General features: G+C 46.6%; 1 protein-coding gene across 1 annotated transcript in view; it reads left to right on the plus strand.

Annotated features, from left to right (window-relative positions):
- LOC121272863 (DENN domain-containing protein 4B-like) overlaps positions 1-19,214 on the plus strand; it is a 248,265-nt gene that overhangs the window by 197,500 nt on the left and 31,551 nt on the right. The window contains exons 8-10 of the mRNA XM_041179697.1: positions 11,189-11,247; positions 11,404-11,548; positions 14,894-15,069. Of these exons, the coding sequence (XP_041035631.1) occupies positions 11,189-11,247; positions 11,404-11,548; positions 14,894-15,069 (380 nt within the window). The remainder of the gene's footprint in view (positions 1-11,188; positions 11,248-11,403; positions 11,549-14,893; positions 15,070-19,214) is intronic.

Below are 19,214 nucleotides of genomic sequence, written 5' to 3' on the forward strand. Positions count from 1 at the left end.
ACAGGTGTGAGTTCACAGTTTACACTGGGGTTAATACTGACAGGTGTGAGTTCACAGTTTACACTGGGGTTAATACTGACAGGTGTGAGTTCACAGTTTACACTGGGGTTAATACTGACAGGTGTGAGTTCACAGTTTACACTGGGGTTAATACTGACAGGTGTGAGTTCACAGTTTACACTGGGGTTAATACTGACAGGTGTGAGTTCACAGTTTACACTGGGGTTAATACTGACAGGTGTGAGTTCACAGTTTACACTGGGGTTAATACTGACAGGTGTGAGTTCACAGTTTACACTGGGGTTAATACTGACAGGTGTGAGTTCACAGTTTACACTGGGGTTAATACTGACAGGTGTGAGTTCACAGTTTACACTGGGGTTAATACTGACAGGTGTGAGTTCACAGTTTACACTGGGGTTAATACTGACAGGTGTGAGTTCACAGTTTACACTGGGGTTAATACTGACAGGTGTGAGTTCACAGTTTACACTGGGGTTAATACTGACAGGTGTGAGTTCACAGTTTACACTGGGGTTAATACTGACAGGTGTGAGTTCACAGTTTACACTGGGGTTAATACTGACAGGTGTGAGTTCACAGTTTACACTGGGGTTAATACTGACAGGTGTGAGTTCACAGTTTACACTGGGGTTAATACTGACAGGTGTGAGTTCACAGTTTACACTGGGGTTAATACTGACAGGTGTGAGTTCACAGTTTACACTGGGGTTAATACTGACAGGTGTGAGTTCACAGTTTACACTGGGGTTAATACTGACAGGTGTGAGTTCACAGTTTACACTGGGGTTAATACTGACAGGTGTGAGTTCACAGTTTACACTGGGGTTAATACTGACAGGTGTGAGTTCACAGTTTACACTGGGGTTAATACTGACAGGTGTGAGTTCACAGTTTACACTGGGGTTAATACTGACAGGTGTGAGTTCACAGTTTACACTGGGGTTAATACTGACAGGTGTGAGTTCACAGTTTACACTGGGGTTAATACTGACAGGTGTGAGTTCACAGTTTACACTGGGGTTAATACTGACAGGTGTGAGTTCACAGTTTACACTGGGGTTAATACTGACAGGTGTGAGTTCACAGTTTACACTGGGGTTAATACTGACAGGTGTGAGTTCACAGTTTACACTGGGGTTAATACTGACAGGTGTGAGTTCACAGTTTACACTGGGGTTAATACTGACAGGTGTGAGTTCACAGTTTACACTGGGGTTAATACTGACAGGTGTGAGTTCACAGTTTACACTGGGGTTAATACTGACAGGTGTGAGTTCACAGTTTACACTGGGGTTAATACTGACAGGTGTGAGTTCACAGTTTACACTGGGGTTAATACTGACAGGTGTGAGTTCACAGTTTACACTGGGGTTAATACTGACAGGTGTGAGTTCACAGTTTACACTGGGGTTAATACTGACAGGTGTGAGTTCACAGTTTACACTGGGGTTAATACTGACAGGTGTGAGTTCACAGTTTACACTGGGGTTAATACTGACAGGTGTGAGTTCACAGTTTACACTGGGGTTAATACTGACAGGTGTGAGTTCACAGTTTACACTGGGGTTAATACTGACAGGTGTGAGTTCACAGTTTACACTGGGGTTAATACTGACAGGTGTGAGTTCACAGTTTACACTGGGGTTAATACTGACAGGTGTGAGTTCACAGTTTACACTGGGGTTAATACTGACAGGTGTGAGTTCACAGTTTACACTGGGGTTAATACTGACAGGTGTGAGTTCACAGTTTACACTGGGGTTAATACTGACAGGTGTGAGTTCACAGTTTACACTGGGGTTAATACTGACAGGTGTGAGTTCACAGTTTACACTGGGGTTAATACTGACAGGTGTGAGTTCACAGTTTACACTGGGGTTAATACTGACAGGTGTGAGTTCACAGTTTACACTGGGGTTAATACTGACAGGTGTGAGTTCACAGTTTACACTGGGGTTAATACTGACAGGTGTGAGTTCACAGTTTACACTGGGGTTAATACTGACAGGTGTGAGTTCACAGTTTACACTGGGGTTAATACTGACAGGTGTGAGTTCACAGTTTACACTGGGGTTAATACTGACAGGTGTGAGTTCACAGTTTACACTGGGGTTAATACTGACAGGTGTGAGTTCACAGTTTACACTGGGGTTAATACTGACAGGTGTGAGTTCACAGTTTACACTGGGGTTAATACTGACAGGTGTGAGTTCACAGTTTACACTGGGGTTAATACTGACAGGTGTGAGTTCACAGTTTACACTGGGGTTAATACTGACAGGTGTGAGTTCACAGTTTACACTGGGGTTAATACTGACAGGTGTGAGTTCACAGTTTACACTGGGGTTAATACTGACAGGTGTGAGTTCACAGTTTACACTGGGGTTAATACTGACAGGTGTGAGTTCACAGTTTACACTGGGGTTAATACTGACAGGTGTGAGTTCACAGTTTACACTGGGGTTAATACTGACAGGTGTGAGTTCACAGTTTACACTGGGGTTAATACTGACAGGTGTGAGTTCACAGTTTACACTGGGGTTAATACTGACAGGTGTGAGTTCACAGTTTACACTGGGGTTAATACTGACAGGTGTGAGTTCACAGTTTACACTGGGGTTAATACTGACAGGTGTGAGTTCACAGTTTACACTGGGGTTAATACTGACAGGTGTGAGTTCACAGTTTACACTGGGGTTAATACTGACAGGTGTGAGTTCACAGTTTACACTGGGGTTAATACTGACAGGTGTGAGTTCACAGTTTACACTGGGGTTAATACTGACAGGTGTGAGTTCACAGTTTACACTGGGGTTAATACTGACAGGTGTGAGTTCACAGTTTACACTGGGGTTAATACTGACAGGTGTGAGTTCACAGTTTACACTGGGGTTAATACTGACAGGTGTGAGTTCACAGTTTACACTGGGGTTAATACTGACAGGTGTGAGTTCACAGTTTACACTGGGGTTAATACTGACAGGTGTGAGTTCACAGTTTACACTGGGGTTAATACTGACAGGTGTGAGTTCACAGTTTACACTGGGGTTAATACTGACAGGTGTGAGTTCACAGTTTACACTGGGGTTAATACTGACAGGTGTGAGTTCACAGTTTACACTGGGGTTAATACTGACAGGTGTGAGTTCACAGTTTACACTGGGGTTAATACTGACAGGTGTGAGTTCACAGTTTACACTGGGGTTAATACTGACAGGTGTGAGTTCACAGTTTACACTGGGGTTAATACTGACAGGTGTGAGTTCACAGTTTACACTGGGGTTAATACTGACAGGTGTGAGTTCACAGTTTACACTGGGGTTAATACTGACAGGTGTGAGTTCACAGTTTACACTGGGGTTAATACTGACAGGTGTGAGTTCACAGTTTACACTGGGGTTAATACTGACAGGTGTGAGTTCACAGTTTACACTGGGGTTAATACTGACAGGTGTGAGTTCACAGTTTACACTGGGGTTAATACTGACAGGTGTGAGTTCACAGTTTACACTGGGGTTAATACTGACAGGTGTGAGTTCACAGTTTACACTGGGGTTAATACTGACAGGTGTGAGTTCACAGTTTACACTGGGGTTAATACTGACAGGTGTGAGTTCACAGTTTACACTGGGGTTAATACTGACAGGTGTGAGTTCACAGTTTACACTGGGGTTAATACTGACAGGTGTGAGTTCACAGTTTACACTGGGGTTAATACTGACAGGTGTGAGTTCACAGTTTACACTGGGGTTAATACTGACAGGTGTGAGTTCACAGTTTACACTGGGGTTAATACTGACAGGTGTGAGTTCACAGTTTACACTGGGGTTAATACTGACAGGTGTGAGTTCACAGTTTACACTGGGGTTAATACTGACAGGTGTGAGTTCACAGTTTACACTGGGGTTAATACTGACAGGTGTGAGTTCACAGTTTACACTGGGGTTAATACTGACAGGTGTGAGTTCACAGTTTACACTGGGGTTAATACTGACAGGTGTGAGTTCACAGTTTACACTGGGGTTAATACTGACAGGTGTGAGTTCACAGTTTACACTGGGGTTAATACTGACAGGTGTGAGTTCACAGTTTACACTGGGGTTAATACTGACAGGTGTGAGTTCACAGTTTACACTGGGGTTAATACTGACAGGTGTGAGTTCACAGTTTACACTGGGGTTAATACTGACAGGTGTGAGTTCACAGTTTACACTGGGGTTAATACTGACAGGTGTGAGTTCACAGTTTACACTGGGGTTAATACTGACAGGTGTGAGTTCACAGTTTACACTGGGGTTAATACTGACAGGTGTGAGTTCACAGTTTACACTGGGGTTAATACTGACAGGTGTGAGTTCACAGTTTACACTGGGGTTAATACTGACAGGTGTGAGTTCACAGTTTACACTGGGGTTAATACTGACAGGTGTGAGTTCACAGTTTACACTGGGGTTAATACTGACAGGTGTGAGTTCACAGTTTACACTGGGGTTAATACTGACAGGTGTGAGTTCACAGTTTACACTGGGGTTAATACTGACAGGTGTGAGTTCACAGTTTACACTGGGGTTAATACTGACAGGTGTGAGTTCACAGTTTACACTGGGGTTAATACTGACAGGTGTGAGTTCACAGTTTACACTGGGGTTAATACTGACAGGTGTGAGTTCACAGTTTACACTGGGGTTAATACTGACAGGTGTGAGTTCACAGTTTACACTGGGGTTAATACTGACAGGTGTGAGTTCACAGTTTACACTGGGGTTAATACTGACAGGTGTGAGTTCACAGTTTACACTGGGGTTAATACTGACAGGTGTGAGTTCACAGTTTACACTGGGGTTAATACTGACAGGTGTGAGTTCACAGTTTACACTGGGGTTAATACTGACAGGTGTGAGTTCACAGTTTACACTGGGGTTAATACTGACAGGTGTGAGTTCACAGTTTACACTGGGGTTAATACTGACAGGTGTGAGTTCACAGTTTACACTGGGTTAATACTGACAGGTGTGAGTTCACAGTTTACACTGGGGTTAATACTGACAGGTGTGAGTTCACAGTTTACACTGGGGTTAATACTGACAGGTGTGAGTTCACAGTTTACACTGGGGTTAATACTGACAGGTGTGAGTTCACAGTTTACACTGGGGTTAATACTGACAGGTGTGAGTTCACAGTTTACACTGGGGTTAATACTGACAGGTGTGAGTTCACAGTTTACACTGGGGTTAATACTGACAGGTGTGAGTTCACAGTTTACACTGGGGTTAATACTGACAGGTGTGAGTTCACAGTTTACACTGGGGTTAATACTGACAGGTGTGAGTTCACAGTTTACACTGGGGTTAATACTGACAGGTGTGAGTTCACAGTTTACACTGGGGTTAATACTGACAGGTGTGAGTTCACAGTTTACACTGGGGTTAATACTGACAGGTGTGAGTTCACAGTTTACACTGGGGTTAATACTGACAGGTGTGAGTTCACAGTTTACACTGGGGTTAATACTGACAGGTGTGAGTTCACAGTTTACACTGGGGTTAATACTGACAGGTGTGAGTTCACAGTTTACACTGGGGTTAATACTGACAGGTGTGAGTTCACAGTTTACACTGGGGTTAATACTGACAGGTGTGAGTTCACAGTTTACACTGGGGTTAATACTGACAGGTGTGAGTTCACAGTTTACACTGGGGTTAATACTGACAGGTGTGAGTTCACAGTTTACACTGGGGTTAATACTGACAGGTGTGAGTTCACAGTTTACACTGGGGTTAATACTGACAGGTGTGAGTTCACAGTTTACACTGGGGTTAATACTGACAGGTGTGAGTTCACAGTTTACACTGGGGTTAATACTGACAGGTGTGAGTTCACAGTTTACACTGGGGTTAATACTGACAGGTGTGAGTTCACAGTTTACACTGGGGTTAATACTGACAGGTGTGAGTTCACAGTTTACACTGGGGTTAATACTGACAGGTGTGAGTTCACAGTTTACACTGGGGTTAATACTGACAGGTGTGAGTTCACAGTTTACACTGGGGTTAATACTGACAGGTGTGAGTTCACAGTTTACACTGGGGTTAATACTGACAGGTGTGAGTTCACAGTTTACACTGGGGTTAATACTGACAGGTGTGAGTTCACAGTTTACACTGGGGTTAATACTGACAGGTGTGAGTTCACAGTTTACACTGGGGTTAATACTGACAGGTGTGAGTTCACAGTTTACACTGGGGTTAATACTGACAGGTGTGAGTTCACAGTTTACACTGGGGTTAATACTGACAGGTGTGAGTTCACAGTTTACACTGGGGTTAATACTGACAGGTGTGAGTTCACAGTTTACACTGGGGTTAATACTGACAGGTGTGAGTTCACAGTTTACACTGGGGTTAATACTGACAGGTGTGAGTTCACAGTTTACACTGGGGTTAATACTGACAGGTGTGAGTTCACAGTTTACACTGGGATTAATACTGACAGGTGTGAGGTCACAGTTTACACTGGGGTTAATACTGACAGGTGTGAGTTCACAGTTTACACTGGGGTTAATACTGACAGGTGTGAGTTCACAGTTTACACTGGGGTTAATACTGACAGGTGTGAGTTCACAGTTTACACTGGGGTTAATACTGACAGGTGTGAGTTCACAGTTTACACTGGGGTTAATACTGACAGGTGTGAGTTCACAGTTTACACTGGGGTTAATACTGACAGGTGTGAGTTCACAGTTTACACTGGGGTTAATACTGACAGGTGTGAGTTCACAGTTTACACTGGGGTTAATACTGACAGGTGTGAGTTCACAGTTTACACTGGGGTTAATACTGACAGGTGTGAGTTCACAGTTTACACTGGGGTTAATACTGACAGGTGTGAGTTCACAGTTTACACTGGGGTTAATACTGACAGGTGTGAGTTCACAGTTTACACTGGGGTTAATACTGACAGGTGTGAGTTCACAGTTTACACTGGGGTTAATACTGACAGGTGTGAGTTCACAGTTTACACTGGGGTTAATACTGACAGGTGTGAGTTCACAGTTTACACTGGGGTTAATACTGACAGGTGTGAGTTCACAGTTTACACTGGGGTTAATACTGACAGGTGTGAGTTCACAGTTTACACTGGGGTTAATACTGACAGGTGTGAGTTCACAGTTTACACTGGGGTTAATACTGACAGGTGTGAGTTCACAGTTTACACTGGGGTTAATACTGACAGGTGTGAGTTCACAGTTTACACTGGGATTAATACTGACAGGTGTGAGTTCACAGTTTACACTGGGGTTAATACTGACAGGTGTGAGTTCACAGTTTACACTGGGGTTAATACTGACAGGTGTGAGTTCACAGTTTACACTGGAGTTAATACTGACAGGTGTGAGTTCACAGTTTACACTGTGTTAATACTGACAGGTGTGAGTTCACAGTTTACACTGGGATTAATACTGACAGGTGTGAGTTCACAGTTTACACTGGGGTTAATACTGACAGGTGTGAGTTCACAGTTTACACTGGGGTTAATACTGACAGGTGTGAGTTCACAGTTTACACTGGGGTTAATACTGACAGGTGTGAGTTCACAGTTTACACTGGGATTAATACTGACAGGTGTGAGTTCACAGTTTACACTGGAGTTAATACTGACAGGTGTGAGTTCACAGTTTACACTGGGGTTAATACTGACAGGTGTGAGTTCACAGTTTACACTGGGATTAATACTGACAGGTGTGAGTTCACAGTTTACACTGGGGTTAATACTGACAGGTGTGAGTTCACAGTTTACACTGGGGTTAATACTGACAGGTGTGAGTTCACAGTTTACACTGGGGTTAATACTGACAGGTGTGAGTTCACAGTTTACACTGGGGTTAATACTGACAGGTGTGAGTTCACAGTTTACACTGGGGTTAATACTGACAGGTGTGAGTTCACAGTTTACACTGGGTTAATACTGACAGGTGTGAGTTCACAGTTTACACTGGGGTTAATACTGACAGGTGTGAGTTCACAGTTTACACTGGGGTTAATACTGACAGGTGTGAGTTCACAGTTTACACTGGGGTTAATACTGACAGGTGTGAGTTCACAGTTTACACTGGGGTTAATACTGACAGGTGTGAGTTCACAGTTTACACTGGGGTTAATACTGACAGGTGTGAGTTCACAGTTTACACTGGGGTTAATACTGACAGGTGTGAGTTCACAGTTTACACTGGGGTTAATACTGACAGGTGTGAGTTCACAGTTTACACTGGGGTTAATACTGACAGGTGTGAGTTCACAGTTTACACTGGGGTTAATACTGACAGGTGTGAGTTCACAGTTTACACTGGGGTTAATACTGACAGGTGTGAGTTCACAGTTTACACTGGGGTTAATACTGACAGGTGTGAGTTCACAGTTTACACTGGGGTTAATACTGACAGGTGTGAGTTCACAGTTTACACTGGGGTTAATACTGACAGGTGTGAGTTCACAGTTTACACTGGGGTTAATACTGACAGGTGTGAGTTCACAGTTTACACTGGGGTTAATACTGACAGGTGTGAGTTCACAGTTTACACTGGGGTTAATACTGACAGGTGTGAGTTCACAGTTTACACTGGGGTTAATACTGACAGGTGTGAGTTCACAGTTTACACTGGGGTTAATACTGACAGGTGTGAGTTCACAGTTTACACTGGGGTTAATACTGACAGGTGTGAGTTCACAGTTTACACTGGGGTTAATACTGACAGGTGTGAGTTCACAGTTTACACTGGGGTTAATACTGACAGGTGTGAGTTCACAGTTTACACTGGGGTTAATACTGACAGGTGTGAGTTCACAGTTTACACTGGGGTTAATACTGACAGGTGTGAGTTCACAGTTTACACTGGGGTTAATACTGACAGGTGTGAGTTCACAGTTTACACTGGGGTTAATACTGACAGGTGTGAGTTCACAGTTTACACTGGGATTAATACTGACAGGTGTGAGTTCACAGTTTACACTGGGGTTAATACTGACAGGTGTGAGTTCACAGTTTACACTGGGGTTAATACTGACAGGTGTGAGTTCACAGTTTACACTGGGGTTAATACTGACAGGTGTGAGTTCACAGTTTACACTGGGGTTAATACTGACAGGTGTGAGTTCACAGTTTACACTGGGGTTAATACTGACAGGTGTGAGTTCACAGTTTACACTGGGGTTAATACTGACAGGTGTGAGTTCACAGTTTACACTGGGGTTAATACTGACAGGTGTGAGTTCACAGTTTACACTGGGGTTAATACTGACAGGTGTGAGTTCACAGTTCACACTGGGGTTAATACTGACAGGTGTGAGTTCACAGTTCACACTGGGGTTAATACTGACAGGTGTGAGTTCACAGTTCACACTGGGGTTAATACCGACAGGTGTGAGTTCACAGTTTACACTGGGGTTAATACCGACAGGTGTGAGTTCACAGTTTACACTGGGGTTAATACCGACAGGTGTGAGTTCACAGTTCACACTGGGGTTAATACCGACAGGTGTGAGTTCACAGTTTACACTGGGGTTAATACCGACAGGTGTGAGTTCACAGTTTACACTGGGGTTAATACCGACAGGTGTGAGTTCACAGTTTACACTGGGGTTAATACTGACAGGTGTGAGTTCACAGTTTACACTGGGATTAATACTGACAGGTGTGAGTTCACAGTTTACACTGGAGTTAATACTGACAGGTGTGAGTTCACAGTTTACACTGGGATTAATACTGACAGGTGTGAGTTCACAGTTTACACTGGAGTTATTACTGACAGGTGTGAGTTCACAGTTTACACTGGAGTTAATACTGACAGGTGTGAGTTCACAGTTTACACTGGGGTTAATACTGAGAGGTGTGAGTTCACAGTTTACACTGGGATTAATACTGACAGGTGTGAGTTCACAGTTTACACTGGAGTTAATACTGACAGGTGTGAGTTCACAGTTTACACTGGGATTAAAACTGACAGGTGTGAGTTCACAGTTTACACTGGGATTAATACTGACAGGTGTGAGTTCACAGTTCACACTGGGGTTAATACTGACAGGTGTGAGTTCACAGTTCACACTGGGGGTTAATACTGACAGGTGTGAGTTCACAATTTACACTGGGATTAATACTGACAGGTGTGAGGTCACAGTTTACACGGGTTAATACTGACAGGTGTGAGGTCACAGTTTACACTGGAGTTAATACTGACAGGTCTGAGTTTACAATTTACACTGGGGTTAATACTGACAGGTGTGAGGTCACAGTTTACACTGGGGTTAATACTGACAGGTGTGAGTTCACAGTTTACACTGGGGTTAATACTGACAGGTGTGAGTTCACAGTTTACACTGGGGTTAATACTGACAGGTGTGAGTTCACAGTTTACACTGGGATTAATACTGACAGGTGTGAGGTCACAGTTTACAATGGGGTTAATACTGACAGGTGTGTGTTCACAGTTTACACTGGGATTAATACTGACAGGTGTGAGTTCACAGTTCATACTGGGGTTAATACTGACAGGTGTGAGTTCACAGTTTACACTGGGGTTAATACTGACAGGTGTGAGTTCACAGTTTACACTGGGGTTAATACTGACAGGTGTGAGGTCACAGTTTACACTGGGGTTAATACTGACAGGTGTGAGTTCACAGTTTACACTGGGGTTAATACTGACAGGTGTGAGTTCACAGTTTACACTGGGATTAATACTGACAGGTGTGAGTTCACAGTTTACACTGGGGTTAATACCGACAGGTGTGAGTTCACAGTTTACACTGGGGTTAATACCGACAGGTGTGAGTTCACAGTTTACACTGGGGTTGATACCGACAGGTGTGTGTTCACAGTTTACACTGGGGTTAATACCGACAGGTGTGAGTTCACAGTTTACCCTGGGATTAATACTGACAGGTGTGAGTTCACAGTTTACACTGGGATTAATACTGACAGGTGTGAGTTCACAGTTTACACTGGGGTTAATACTGACAGGTGTGAGGTCACAGTTCACACTGGGGTTAATACTGACAGGTGTGAGGTCACATTTTACACTGGGATTAATACTGACAGGTGTGAGTTCACAGTTAGCGCTGGGTGTATAACTGGCAGGTGTGAGTTGATTTTTGTGTTATGTGTGTTTCAGCTCTCACCGTATGATAATTTGCTGATTTGCCAGCCTGTGTCTTCCCCACTATTGCTCAGGTAGGTGTTGCCATTGTTAGCTCATTATCTGGTTGATGGGGCTTCTATCAACGTCACTTATTTCTCAGTCTTTGTGTTCCTTCCCCTTTCCCTCTCCCCACCTCTCCCATAGTCTGCCACCTTGTTAACGTGTGTCCCCTGCTCTCTCTGTTTCAGTGGGGCCAGTTACTTCACCCTGCTCCAGAATCTAGGCGCTGAGAATACCGTCACCCTGCTCCTCACAGTCCTGATTGAACACAAGCTGCTGATTCACTCACTGCGACCTGCTGTCCTTACCAGTGTGTGCGAGGCCCTGGTCTCGGTGAGTCTGTTACTCTCTTGGGTTTGTTGGTGACGACTGGGGTTAATGCCTGACTGACTGGTGCCCTGTGGCAGAGACCCTGGAGAACGAGCTCCAGAAATTGTCACCTCTTGGGGATGAGTTGGGGAAAATAGTGGTGAAGATATTTGGCTGCGATGCTCATTAATCAGTCAGTAACTGGCAACAGCCCTTCGTAATAACTCCTCAATTGAACCCCATCCATTCCCATCTGACCTGAAACTAAGGTGTTAAATCTTACCAAAGGAAACTGTGAAGGTATGAGGCACGAGTTGGCTAAAATAGATTGGGGAACTTCATTAAAAGGGGGATAGGCAGTGGCCAGTATTCAAGGAGCGAATGCATGCATTGCAACAGTTACACATTCCTCTCTCTTGCAAAAACACAACAGGAAAAGCGGCCCAACCATGGCTAACAAAAGAAATTAAGGATAATATTAGATCCAAAGAGGAGCCATATAAAGTTACTGGAAAAAGTAGCAAGCCTGAGGATTGGGAGCAGTTTAGGATTCAGGAAAGGAGAACCAAGAGATTGAATTAAGAGGAGAAAAATAGAGTATGAATGTAAATCTTCAAGGAACGTAAAAGCAGACTCTAAAAGCTTCTAAAAGAAAAAGATTAGTGAGGACAAATGTAGGTCCCTTACAGTCCGAAATGGGAGAATTTATAATAGGGAACAAGGAAATGGCAGAGCAATTAAACAACTACTTTAGTTTTGTCTTCACGGAGGAAGACACAAATAACTTCCCAGAAATGCTGGGGAATCGAGGGTCTAGTGAGAAGGAGGAATTGAAGGAAATTAGTATTACTGAAAAAACAGTGCTGGAGAAGTTAATGGGACTGAAAGCTGATAAATCCCCAGGTCCTGATAATCTACATCCCAGGGTACTAAAGGAGGTGGCCGTGGAAATAGTGGGTGTGTTGGTTGTTATCTTCCAAAGTTCTATAGATTCAGGAACAGTCCCTGCAGATTGGAGGGTGGCAAATGTAACCTTACTATCTAAACAAGGAGAGAGGGAGAAAACAGAGAATTACAGACTAGTTAACCTAACATCAATAGCAGGGAAAATGTTAGAGCCTATTATAAAGGATGTGATAACAGGACACTTAGAAAATATCAATGGGATTAGACAAAGTCAACATGGATTTATGAATGGGAAATCATGTCTGACAAGCCTACTGGAGTTTTTTGAGGATGTAACTAGCAGAATAGATAAGGGAGAACCAGTGGATGTGATGTATTTGGATTTTCAGAAAGCTTTTGATAAAGTCCCACGTAAGTGTGCAAAATTAAAGCACATGGGATTGGGGTAATATAGTGGCATAGATTGGGAATTGGTTAGCAGACAGGAAACAGTGTGGGAATAAATGGGTCTTTTTCGGAGTGGCAGGCAGTGACTATTGGAGTACAGCAGGGATCAGTGCTTGGGCCCCAGCTATTCACAATATATATCAATGATTTGGATGAGGGAACCAAATGTCATATTTCCAAGATAAAAGCAAAATACTGCAGATGCTGGAAATCTGAAACAAGAACAGAAAATGCTGGAAAAAACTCAGCAGGTCTAACAGCATCTGTGGAGAGAAAGACAGGGTTAACATTTCGAGTCCGTGTGACTCTGAAGAAGGGTCATACGGACTCAAAACATTAACCCTGTCTTTTTTCCCCACGGATGCTGTTGGACCTGCTGAGTTTTTCCAACCTCTTCTGTTTATGTAATATTTCCAAGTTTGCTGACGACATGAAACTTGGTGAGAATGTGAGCAATGAGGAAGGAGGATGTTAAGAAGCTTCAAGGGATTATTTAGACAGGTTGGGTAAGTGGGCAAATAAATGGCAGATGCAGTATAATGTGGATGAGTGTGAAGTTATCTACTTTGGTAGGAAAAACAGAATGGTAGTGTGTTATTTAAATGGTGATAGATTGAGAAATGTTGATGTACGAAGGAACCTGGGTGTCCTTGTACACCAATCACTGAAAGCAAGCATGCAGGTACAGCAAGCAGTTAAGAAGGCAAATGGTATGCTGGCCTTCAGTGCAAGAGGACTTGAGTACAGGAGCAAGGATGTCTTACTGCAGCTGCACAGGGCCTTGGTGAGACCACACCAAGTGGAGTATGGTGTGCACTTTTGGTCTCCTTGCCTAAGATAGGAAATACTTGCCATAGAGGGAGTGCAGAGAAGGTTTACCAGACTGATTCCTGGGATGGCAGGATTGTCATATGAGGAGAGGTTGAGCCAACTAGGCCAGTATTCACTGGGGTTTAGAAGAATGAGAAGGGGTCTCATTGAAACGTATAAAATTCTGACAGGGATGGACAGACTGGATGCTGTTTCCTCTGGCTGGGTGGGGGAGGGGGGTGGGGGGTCTAGAACAAGGGTCACAGTCTCAGGATACTGGGTAGACCATTTAGGACTGAGATGAGGAGAAACTTCTTCACTCAGAGGGTGGTGAACCTGTGGAATTCTCTACCAGAGGAAGCTGTGGAGGCCAAATCACTGAATGTAGCTAAAAAGGAAATTGATAGATTTCTGGACTCTAAAAGCATCAAGGGTATGGGGAGAGAGCTGGAGTACGGTGTTGAGATAGAGGATCAGCCATGATCTTATTGAAAGGAGGAGCAGGCTCGAAGGCTGAATGACCAATCCCTCCTATTTGTTATGTTTTTCAGTCAGTTCATTAAGATCCTGGCTGATTTGTGTCCAAACGGCATATCCCCAAGTACCCCTGGCTAGCAATCACCTGTAGATCTCAGATTTAAAGTGATAGATTGAGCTAACATCATCTGCTTTTTGTGGGAGAGTGTGTTCCACCCTTCTACCTCCCTTTCCATGTAGAAATGTTTCCGAACTTCTCTCCTGAATGGCCTGGCTCTGGTTTGAAGCTTCTGTCCCCTTGTCCTAGGCTCTCCTTACCAATGGAAAGAGATTCTCTCTATACCTGATCATTGTCGTTCAAACTCGTAAGAACCTCAATCAAATCACCCATTAACCATCGATATCCTCAGGAACACAAGTCTCATTCATGTAAAATCTTCTCAAAAATTAATCCTTGGAGCCCTGATAACTGCTGGTGAATCTCAGCTGAGCTCCCTCCAGGGCTCTAAAGTGTGATGCCCAGAACTGTACGTGGTACTACAGATGTGGTCTAACCAGGGCTTTGTATCACTGTAGTAAACATCCTCTCCTTTATGTTATAAAAGCTGATGTTCTATTATCTATTGAGAGGTCACTGAAACTTCCAATCCACCATCTCCAGTGTGATTAATACTTTCCTTCCTTTCTCTCTATCCCCATTTCTCTCTCTGTCCTGTTTTCTGCCTCCAGATGATCTTTCCATTCCGCTGGCAGTGCCCTTATATTCCTCTGTGTCCGCTGAACCTGGCAGACGTGTTGAGTGCGCCAGTCCCTTTCATCGTGGGTGTGCATTCCAGCTACTTCGAATTGTATGACCTGCCCCAGGATGTGATCTGTGTTGATCTGGACACCAACACCATCTCACAGTGAGTCTGCACGCACCGGCGCAGCTCCCCCACCGGCGCAGCTCCCCAACCGCGCGCAGCTCCCGCACCGGCGCAGCTCCCCCACCGCGCGCAGCTCCCCCACCGGCGCAGCTCCCGCACCGCGCACAGCTCCCGCACCGGCGCAGCTCCCGCACCGTGCACAGCTCCCCCACCGGCGCAGCTCCCGCACCGCGCACAGCTCCCCCACCGGCGCAGCTCCCGCACCGCGCACAGCTCCCCCACCGGCGCAGCTCCCGCACTGCATGCAGCTCCCCCACTGGCACAGCTCCCGCACCGGCGCAGCTCCCCCACCGCGCGCAGCTCCCCCACCGCGCGCAGCTCCCCCACCGCGCGCAGCTCCCCCACCGCGCGCAGCTCCCCCACCGCGCGCAGCTCCCCCACCGCGCGCAGCTCCCGCACCGGCGCAGCTCCCGCACCGCGCACAGCTCGCCCACCGGCGCAGCTCCGCACCGGCATAGGTCACACACCGCACGCAGCTCCCACACCGGCGCAGCTCCCGCACCGCGCACAGCTCCCCCACCGGCGTAGGTCACGCACCGCACGCAGCTCCCGCACCGGCGCAGCTCCTGCACCAGTGCATCTCCCCCACCGGTGCAGCTCCTGCACCGGCGTAGCTCCCCCACCGCGCGCAGCTCCCCCACCGCGCGCAGCTCCCCCACCGCGCGCAGCTCCCCCACCGCACGCAGCTCCTGCACTGGCGCAGCTCCCGCACTGCGCACAGCTCCCCCACCGCACGCAGCTCCCGCACCGGCGCAGCTCCCGCACCGGCGTAGGTCACGCACCGCACGAAGCTCCCGCACCGGCGCAGCTCCCACACCAGTGCATCTCCCTCACCAGCGCATCTCCCCCACCGGTGCAGCTCCCCCACCAGCGCAGCTCCCGCACCGCACACAGCTCCCCCACCGGCGCAGCTCTCGCACCGCGCACAGCTCCCGCACCGCGCGCAGCTCCCCCACCGGCGCAGCTCCCCCACCGGCGCAGCTCCCCCACCGGCGCAGCTCCCCCACCGGCGCAGCTCCCGCACCGCGCGCATCTCCCCCACCGGCGCAGCTCCCCCATCGGCGCAGCTCCCGCACCGCGCACAGCTCCCCCACCGGCGTAGGTCACGCACCGCACGCAGCTCCCGCACCGGCGCAGCTCCCCCACCGGCGCAGCTCCCGCACCGCGCACAGCTCCCGCACTGGCGCAGGTCGCCCACCGGCGCAGCTCCCGCACCGGGGGCAGCTTGTTCACCAACAGAGCGGGCGACGTATCCGTGCGCCTTGTTATGGTGGGAGGGGGGCAGGGGAGGAGCACGTGGTGAGGAGGGGAGTGGGTGCTGTTTGTGGGATGTTCTGAACTAATGTAAAGAGCTGTAGCAATGCAGGGCGAATTGGCAGCGGAAAGGGAGTGGGACTGGTGGAGCATTACTGAACATTGATTATCGGGAGGGAGGGAGCGGTGATTAATATTGATTATCGGGAGGGAGGGAGCGGTGATTAATATTGATTATCGGGAGGGAGGGAGCGGTGATTAATATTGATTATCGGGAGGGAGGGGAGCGGTGATTAATATTGAATATCGGGAGGGAGGGAGCGGTGATTAATATTGATTATCGGGAGGGAGGGGAGCGGTGATTAATATTGATTATCGGGAGGGAGGGAGCGGTGATTAATATTGATTATCGGCAGGGGAGGGGTAGTGGTGATTAATATTGATTATCGGCAGGGGAGGGTGAGCGGAGATTAATATTGATTATCGGCAGGGGAGGGGGAGTGGCGATTAATATTGATTATCGGCAGGGGAGGGGGAGCGGTGATTAATATTGATTATCGGCAGGGGAGGGGGAGCGGTGATTAATATTGATTATCGGCAGGGGAGGGGGAGTGGCGATTAATATTGATTATCGGCAGGGGAGGGGGAGCGGTGATTAATATTGATTATTGGGGGGGGAGGGGGAGCGGTGATTAATATTGATTATCGGGGGGGAGGGGAACGTTGATTAATATTGATTATGGGGAGGGAGGGGTGCGGTGACTAAATTGATTATCGAGAGGGAGGACAGCGGTGATTAATATTGATTATTGGGAGGGGAGGGGAATGGTGATTAATATTGATTATCGGGAGGGAGGGAGAGCGGTGATTAATATTGATTATCCGGAGGGGAGGGGGAGCGGTGATTAATATTGATTATCGGGGGGGGGAGAGGGGATTAATATTGATTATCGGGAGGGAGGGAGAGCGGTGATTAATATTGATTATCCGGAGGGGAGGGGGAGCGGTGATTAATATTGATTATCGGGGGGGAGAGGGGATTAATATTGATTATCGGGAGGGGAGGGGAATGGTGATTAATATTGATTATCGGGAGGGAGGGAGAGTGGTGATTAATATTGATTATCCGGAGGGGAGGGGGAGCGGTGATTAATATTGATTATCGGGGGGGAGAGGGGATTAATATTGATTATCGGGAGGGGGAGCGGTGAGTAATATTGATTATCGGGAGGGGAGCTGTGATTAATATTGATTAGTGGGGGTGAGGGGAACATTGATTAATATTGATTATCGGGAGGGAGGGGTGCGGTGATTAATATGGATTATCAAGAGGGAGGGGAGCAGTGATTAATATTGATTATCGGGAGGGGGGGAGCTGTGATTAATATTGATTATCGGGAGGGAGGGGGAGCAGTGATTAATATTGATTATCGGGAGGGAGGGGGAGCAGTGATTAATATTGATCATCAGGAGGGGGGGAGCAGTGATTAATATTGATTATCGGGAGGGGGGAGTGATGATTAATATTGATTATCGGGAGGGAGGAGGAGCGGTGATTAATATTGATTATCGGGAGGGAGGAGGAGCAGTGTTTAATATTGATTATCGAGAGGGGAGCGGTGATTAATATTGATTATCGGTAGGGGAGCGGTGATTAATATTGATTATCAGGAGGGGAGGGCGAGCGGTGATTAATATTGATTATCGGGAGGGAGGGGTGTGGTGATTAATATTGATTATCGGCAGGGGGAGCGGTGATTAATATTGATTATTGGGGGGGAGCGGTGATTAATATTGATTATCGGGAGGGAGGGGAACGTTGATTAATATTGATTATCGGGTGGGGAGTTGAGCGGTGATTAATATTGATTATCGGGAGGGGAGGGGGAGCGGTGATTAATATTGATTATCGGAAGGGGAGGGGGAGCGGTGATTAATATTGATTATCGGGAGGGGGGGAGCGGTGATTAATATTGATTATTGGGAAGGAGGGGGAGCGGTGATTAATATTGATTATCGGGAGGGGGGAGCGGTGATTATTATTGATTATCGGGAGGGAGGAGGAGCGGTGATTAATATTTATTATCGGCAGGGGAGGGGGAGCGGTGATTAATATTGATTATTGGGGGGGGAGGGGGAGCGGTGATTAATATTGATTATTGGGGGGGGAGGGGGAGCGGTGATTAATATTGATTATCGGGGGGGAGGGGAACGTTGATTAATATTGATTATGGGGAGGGAGGGGTGCGGTGACTAAATTGATTATCGAGAGGGAGGAGAGCGGTGATTAATATTGATTATCGGGAGGGGAGGGGAATGGTGATTAATATTGATTATCGGGAGGGAGGGAGAGCGGTGATTAATATTGATTATCGGGAGGGGAGGGGAATGGTGATTAATATTGATTATCGGGAGGGAGGGAGAGCGGTGATTAATATTGATTATCCGGAGGGGAGGGGGAGCGGTGATTAATATTGATTATCGGGGGGGAGAGGGGATTAATATTGATTATCGGGAGGGGGGAGCGGTGACTAATATTGATTATCGGGAGGGGGAGCGGTGATTAATATTGATTATCGGGAGGGAGGGGAGCGGTGATTAATATTGATTATCGGGGGGGAGAGGGGATTAATATTGATTATCGGGAGGGGAGGGGAATGGTGATTAATATTGATTATCGGGAGGGAGGGAGAGTGGTGATTAATATTGATTATCCGGAGGGGAGGGGGAGCGGTGATTAATATTGATTATCGGGGGGGAGAGGGGATTAATATTGATTATCGGGAGGGGGGGAGCGGTGACTAATATTGATTATCGGGAGGGGGAGCGGTGAGTAATATTGATTATCGGGAGGGGAGCTGTGATTAATA

Source organism: Carcharodon carcharias, chromosome 36, assembly GCF_017639515.1.
Source record: "Carcharodon carcharias isolate sCarCar2 chromosome 36, sCarCar2.pri, whole genome shotgun sequence".
Taxonomy (NCBI): domain Eukaryota; kingdom Metazoa; phylum Chordata; class Chondrichthyes; order Lamniformes; family Lamnidae; genus Carcharodon; species Carcharodon carcharias.